Here is a 7,454-nt window from a genome sequence, read left to right on the forward strand (position 1 = left end):
TTTTTAAATTCCTTTTCTCATGTCACACAGACCTCAGTTTCATCCTGTATTTACAAATGATTACAAAGTGTTGCTACATCCATATACGTACAAGCACGCACACACAAATAATTTCAATGGGATAAATCTATTGAACTCACATCATGGGGTTAGAGTTTTTAAGTTCTAGTTTCTAGTAATAATGTTGAGTTTAGTATGACATTGTTATTAATTACAATAGAATTCACTGAGGAAACAAACTGCAGTTCGAAAGGAATGAAAGAAACATTCAGACACTTTTCTTTCAAAGTTTTCGTTTTGAAAGTTTTTCAAAGTCTGCAAAAAATCTCCTCTTGGCAAGAGTAAAAAAAGTTGAAACATTGAAAATCAACAAGATGAAATATCTTTTTCATGTAAGCGGCTTGCGATATCCTTCAGCATTTCACACATTTCATCATTTAAAACGCGTGTAATGATATTCTCGGTACATGTGAAGTTATGGGTGTCTGATTTAACCTCAACTAAATTTGTCCTGAGGATCTTTTCGCAGATAGCAAGAGCTTTGAGATTTTTGTTCAACAGGTATTTTTCGTCTTGCATATTCTCTTTGATGCAAACGTTAATTGCATTTTCTTTATCGTTGTCTTCACAAACGGGACTCATACCGTGACTGAGGAAAACATGCAGCCGACATATTCTTTCTAGCTTGCAACAGGGTAATTGACTTGTCAAACATTTGACAGTGTTGTGTAAGGGTGAGCGGCCTTGACGGTCAACTGTCTTGATGTTAGAGCCAGCGGTAATCAGTGTAAGGATACTGAAGATTCTACTAAAGGAGCTATGACTAGCAGCGACATTTAGAGCCGAACATTTGTTTCCATCAGTCTGATCAATATGAACTTTGGGGAGGAGTAGGTGTAGAAATTCACAAGTGTTTTGGTCAGACCAAAGACCTTCGACACAATGGTGCAATGTTGTCTTGTTTTCTCTGTCAGGTATGTTTGGATCCGCTCCATGTTCTAACAATGTCTTAACAGTGAGAACCTTTCCTCGTCTGACAGCGGAAGCCACAGCCGTCTCGTAATAGGAATCGCGGGCGTTGATATTTATATCACTACTGCCAAGAATGGCTAGAGCAATAGTTCTTGTGTCGGCATCATTTCGTTTGGACTGGACACACAAGTGTAATGCCGATTCTTCTCTTGAAGTTAGATGTACATTCGCACCGTTCGACAACAAAGAGGACACAATTGGTTCTGGGCAATTATCTCTGCAGGCACGATATAATGGGGAAAATCCTTCTGAGTCAACATGATTGATATCGTGTCCGAAAGGCAAAAAAGAGACTAAAAGATCCTGAAATGTCGGGAAATGGCGTGCATTGTTGATGAGATAATGAAATACTGAATGGTCTATTTGATTTCTTGTTTTGAAAATTGGGATGTTCTCCTTGTGCATGGCATCAACGATATCTGCATCTAGTTTGTCGTGTTTGATAAGATCAGAGAGAATACTAGTGCATAGTTCTCTCTCGGAATGTTTCAAGATCAGCACGATAGTCTTGCGTCGTGACAATGAATGTTTGATAGATGCGGATAATGGTGACACACCCGTCGTGTCAGGCTTGTTTGCGGAAATGCCCCACTGTTCGATCAGCATATGAGATATCTCGTGTACTTCGTCATCAGACATACAACTATTAATGCAGTGATGAAGTATCCCCATTTCCTCGGGTAGCAAAGGACACCGTGGTTTTACACCGTCTTGCAATGATAAGATAAACTTCACTGTCTCGAATCTTGACTTTTTGGCAGTAAGTGCACACATCAGTGGACTTAAATCACGTGCATTGCATACAGAAACAGACAAGCAGAAATCGTTTACCATAACTTGGGTAAAGTTTAAAACATCGCCATCTGCCAGCGTCGACTGCATCAAATAATGCAATACTGTGTCTCCTTCTGCGTCTTGAATGGAGAGATCCGGTTCCAAGTTCAACAAACGCCAGATGATTTTGGTATCGAATCTAATTGCAGACTCCGACAAATAAGCCATCAGAGCGGTTTTTCCAGAGTCGTTCTGCTTGTTGATCGCTGTGACATTCTGTGAATGATACTTGTTGTATGCGTCAAGAATTGTGTTACCCTTCTCTGCATCTACATAACAGCAATAATGTAAAATAGTGTTTTTCTGGCCGTCTATATCTTCTATAGCAGCATTCCAACTCATCAACGTGTCCATAACATTCATATAAAGTCGCTTTGTGGCAGTTGCTATAGGCTTACAGTTACAATCGTCATCTGTGTTCAGATCAGCTCCAAACTCTTTCAAGACGGACATGACGTCCAACATTTCCTCTACTGGAATAGTCGAGTTGATGCAGTGATGTAGCAGAGAAAGTGGTAACTTGTTTTCCTTTTCGTTCACTGCGAGCAATCGTCTGAGGGTTTCTTTGCGATGCCGGCCTTTCGATATGCAAAGCTGAATAGGAATTGCAGTCATAATATCTTCACAAGTTATGTTTGGGCTTGCAAGTGCATTCACAAATTTAAGAACCCATCTGTCCTCATTCGGCGATGTAATAGCTAGATGTAGTGCAGTCCTTCCGGAAGAATCTTTTAAATCTGCATTCGCAATTTGAAGCAACATTTGTGACAAAATGTCGTTACTCTTCCCAAGTATAACAGCTTTCGCTAAAGGGGTATGGCCAGAGTTGTCTTTCTCATTAAGCATCTCAAACTCTTCATTTGCTAGTGTTCCTAATGTACGGAATTCTCTTTCGTGGTTCAGTGAGGATTCGAGTACCATGTGACAGGGATTTTCACCTCGATCTCCTTTTGGAAGTCTTTCGCCGTGAAAAAACGTGGTTGTAAAGGCAGAATATAAATCGGGGTTTATTCCAATTAATATAAGACAATCAAAGAAAAATTGTTTTCTGTCTGATTCGCTTTCGGGGTTAAGCTTTAACGCTTTTTCTGTGAATTTTTCTAACGCTGAATTCACAGATATCGGTTTGTTTCTACAAAACATAGACAGACTTTTGATGAACATAATGTTGCATAGAAATGTGTCTTGTTTTTCAGCGGCTACTTTTACGAAATCCCAAAACCTCCACTTACTGTGAGGAATTGTGGCACCAGACTCCAGCAGAAAATGAACTGTTTCATGATCATTTGCATCTGCCGCACATTCTAGCGGAGATATATGCTGTGCTTCAGAGCCAGGCCTACATGCTTTGCAGAAACTTAAATCGGCTTCACAGATAGCGAGTTCCTGAACTATTTTAATACTGCCTTCTATTCGACAAGCTTCAAGCAACGTTTGGGATACAAGTCTCTCACTATCCCTAGCAAAACATTTGGACGTTTTGAATTTTTTTACTATCGCCATACAGAGAACATGCAATCTATTCTGGACACTTTTCGTCAGTATCGAGGAGACCAAACTGCGAAACTCTGGTTCCTGTTCAAGCTTTTCGAAAAGAATACAGACGAAAAGGTCAACAAAGACAAAGTCAGACCAAATATCTAAATTAGAGTCCAAAAGTTTGGTGCTTCTGTTTTTGCTGATATCTTTAGAAATATCATTCAGAACCTTTTGAACGACTGATTGTTGATCTGTTACAGAATTCAACTTAAACAGACAAGTTTCCGCCGATCTAGGAGTGACTATGACACAGCGGAGTAAGGCATCAGAACTCAAAATTTCTAGAGCTTCATCGAAATTTGTTTCAAGAAGCCACAGTTGTGCCGCTTGTTGGACTGTTTCATTGCTGAATGTAAATGCGTTTTGAGTGTGTCGTATGCTGTGGATGAGAATGCCCTGTTGAGATAGTTCCTCTCCAATGTCTCCAAGGTCGCTGATTTCTAAGTTTTCCATTTCTAGCCTTTCCTTGATATGGTCTTGAAAAATTGGAGCTCCGTGTTCTTCATTTACAAAGTGCAATGGTTGTTCAAGATCTTGTAGGAGCAATAAATGAAAGAACATTCTGTTACCTGTGTGTTCTGCCAGGTGTCGTATTTCTGCAAGAAAGTAGTCTACAGGGTATCGGAAAAAGTTCACTCCCTTTGCATAATACTTTTCTTCAGAAGTAAAAAGCCAGCAAGCAAGGGGGAATTCCAACAAACAGTTTATGTCCACAATTTCATTTATGTCTTTTTCAAGCAAACGCGTTTTGGAGACAAATGTCTCTGTGGAACATTGGTCAAGATGTGCCCTCAAAATGTCGGTTTTTTCCTGTGGTGACAACTCATATTCTTTATTCGATAAATTGACGACGTTTTCTAAACCTGAGAGACGGGTTGAAAAAAGTGAGGTAATGATAAGATATCTATTTGACTTGCTCGTAAAAATATCTTTTCCTAATCTGTTAATGATCCGTTTTGTTTGTTTGTCTATGAAAACATCATGTATCAAAACAACCTTAATACCGTCTGATTTTTCTTTGAAACACGTTTTAACGTCGCCAATACAATCCAAAATATAAGTCTGGCATTCTGATTTTGACAACAAGGCAAGTAGTAAGTGATGAGCAAGACGCTCTTTCCCTTTACCTTTGCGTCCTGCTATAATCACTCGTTTGTTTTGATTCAATACTTTCATGGCTGCTCGCGTGCCTTTGGTTTCAACGAAGAATTGTTCGTCTGCTTGTCGTTCTAATAGCTTTTCTTTCATCACATCTGAAAACAATAAATGTACTTATTCACATGATAACATACATTTACAACGTAATTTACCAAAAGAATATTAGATGTTCTGAAAATGAATACGATTGTATGACCCAAAACGGACCAATATTTCGGTGTTCATAAATGTTTATTCTTCCACAACCTTGTGATTATCAAACAAGTAAACTTGGGGAAAATAAACAAATGATTCAATAAGAAGAAATGGTCCTAGTAAACGTTTTGCATCCATCAAGTTTCTAAGAGCAAGGCATAATAAAATGTCTTTCTTGCTTCAATGATAATATCAAAAACACGAAAACGTAATTTTTTTTTGCAAATAATTACCTGTTTTAAGAATAAAATATTTACCTCCAATACCTACGCACAGGTTTCGCTGTAGTAATGGCAACACCTCGGAATCTTCACTTGAAGCTAAATGAAACAAAAATACCTTATTACACTGACCGAAATGACGTGCCATGTACTGGCGTTCAAGCAATGTATTCATTACCATATTTTATCATCGCCTGAAATAACGTATCATAGATTGGTGATCATACAATATATTTATCATCAGGTTTTACGCCTGAAATAACGTATCATAGATTGGAGTTCATACAATATATTTATCATCAGATTTTACGCCAGAAATGACGTATCATAGATTGGTGATCATACAATATATCTATCATCAGGTTTTACGCCTGAAATAACGTATCATAGATTGGAGTTCATACAATATATTTATCATCAGATTTTACGCCTGAAATAACGAATCATAGATTAGAATATACATATAAATGTGTTTGAAACGTAATGTACTGGAAAAGCACACGCGTATATCTACATCTGTTTACGTGACGGACAATTAGTTACAATTATTAACAGTGTTTTAATAGGAAGAATGCTACAGGAGGACATCAAACTAAAAACCATATCCATTTACCTTCGTAGAGATGTTCTAGTGTACTGTGGACATCTAAGAGTTCCTGCTTGTGTTTTTTCCATTCCTCAAACCATTCTATCATAAATTAGAAAATACAATATTAAATTACGATTAACACAGTATTTGACAGGCTCGTAATGATAATATACATTTGTAGTCCATTTTCTGTTTTTGTATACAAAATGATGCTTTCTATATTTTATAATATTTAACACATTGTGTTTCTTCTTCAAATCGACAGTTAACTTACCAAAAAGAAGAAACCGACGCTGATTGAAGGTGTACTTCACAATGTATTGTCAGTTAAATCATAAATTTTCTTGACTTTGTAACAAACATTTAGACTGCCTTATCTGTGTTTGTAATAATAATTATAGTGATAATAATTTTGACCCATTACTCTAATCAACATCGGCAAGGCAATATGTACTATTTTCTCATCTATCAAATAACTTTATAAAAGACAAACCTTTAATTTCTGTTTGCTTCACCAAGGATTTTTTCAGTCTATCTATCTGCTTCTCCAGATTGACAGATTTTGCCTCTAGCTCTGTTACCCGTGGAGAAAACGATGACCTTGTCAAGTGTTTCACTCGCTGGGTATATTTGTTGGGTATTTGAAGTAGATTTTCTATCTGTGTAATCCATTCTGTTACCTCCTTAGCTTTTGTTTGGAAAGCAGCGTTGGTGATAGATCCGCTAGCTGAATGTGAGCATGAGTTCCGAAATATACGAAGGTTTTCTATACAAGTCATCAAACATTTAGCCCCAGGTTTTGGTGAATTTGACCATTGTTGGTTTGGTGCAATGTATGACGGTAATGCATGTCTCGCAATTTTATACATTGCAGTAAAATCTAAATGCGCACAATTAACTGTGCTTCCATCTTCAGGGTATAAAAGCATTCTGGTTTGCTTATCTACCTTTTCCTTTAATTTGGAACTGTCTTGAATGGTTTTATGCAAATCAGGGTCATCTGGGCCAGTTGGATTCTTTCTGCGAATAATTTCTCGCATAACATCTTGGCAAATATTTGTCGACAGGAGAAACAGTTTAGCAAAGTTTGAATTCTCTATGTTAAGGGAAATATCTGCAGTTTCGCCCCCACTTCCTTCTGAAAAGGAACGAACATATACTGTCGCAACTTGAGATCCTCTCAGAGTTACATCTTTTGTTATATCATCAGATGTTTCATCCAGTACCAGGGTATTACAAGGTGCACGTAGAGTACTCGGATGTGGTACTTTCTTTTGGCTTTCTAACAAATCCTTGGCATGATTGTCGTCAGGGTATTTCGCAGCCATACCAATTATTTCAGCATTTCTACAAAAGAAGAAAGACAAAAAGAAAAACAACAAATAAAACAACAACAGAAATAGAAATAAATAGAAAAATAGATAAATAATAAATATATAACAAAAAATCAATAAAATATTTAAACAATATTTTTAAAAGTCATCATATTGTCCCAGCAGTTCAATTAGACTGTCATTTCATTTCAACATGACCTCTTCAGTATTTTCCATCATCTATAATACACGTAATCTGTACAGTGTGCAGTGTATTAATGATAATACATATTAACTGTAGTGTATTTCACTGACCGTATAATTGTATACAAGACACGTAAGGGAAAAGCATCTTTAAATGCAAGAATAAAGTAGAGTCAGACAAGGATTTAAACTGTATCAGTTATTTCATCCATCCAGGACTCGTAAGTGATGTTGAAGGTATAACTTGTCAAGCCTAGGAAGAGATCCAGAAAAATTTTAAGTGTCGAAAGAAAAGTCTCATGAAATAAAGACAGTGTACGTCACACATTCATGATATCATATCTCACACATTCACAATACGCTATCTCA

At 37.1% G+C, this 7,454-nt stretch overlaps 1 protein-coding gene across 1 annotated transcript; it reads right to left on the minus strand.

Moving 5' to 3' along the window:
* Positions 1-366: 366 nt before the first annotated feature.
* LOC132561023 (uncharacterized) lies at positions 367-3,443 on the minus strand. Its single transcript, XM_060225742.1, has one exon. The coding sequence runs from the start codon at positions 3,367-3,369 to the stop codon at positions 367-369; it is 3,003 nt and encodes a 1,000-aa protein (XP_060081725.1). The 5' UTR covers positions 3,370-3,443.
* Between the last annotated feature and the right edge of the window lie 4,011 nt (positions 3,444-7,454).

Source organism: Ylistrum balloti, unplaced genomic scaffold, assembly GCF_031769215.1.
Source record: "Ylistrum balloti isolate Yb309-2 unplaced genomic scaffold, AGI_CSIRO_Ybal_v1 Utg371138, whole genome shotgun sequence".
NCBI lineage: Eukaryota > Metazoa > Mollusca > Bivalvia > Pectinida > Pectinidae > Ylistrum > Ylistrum balloti.

Excerpts from the sequence above, each read along its gene's own strand:
- LOC132561023 (XM_060225742.1), bottom strand. The coding sequence starts at position 3,369 with ATGGCGATAGTAAAAAAATTCAAAACGTCCAAATGTTTTGCTAGGGAT.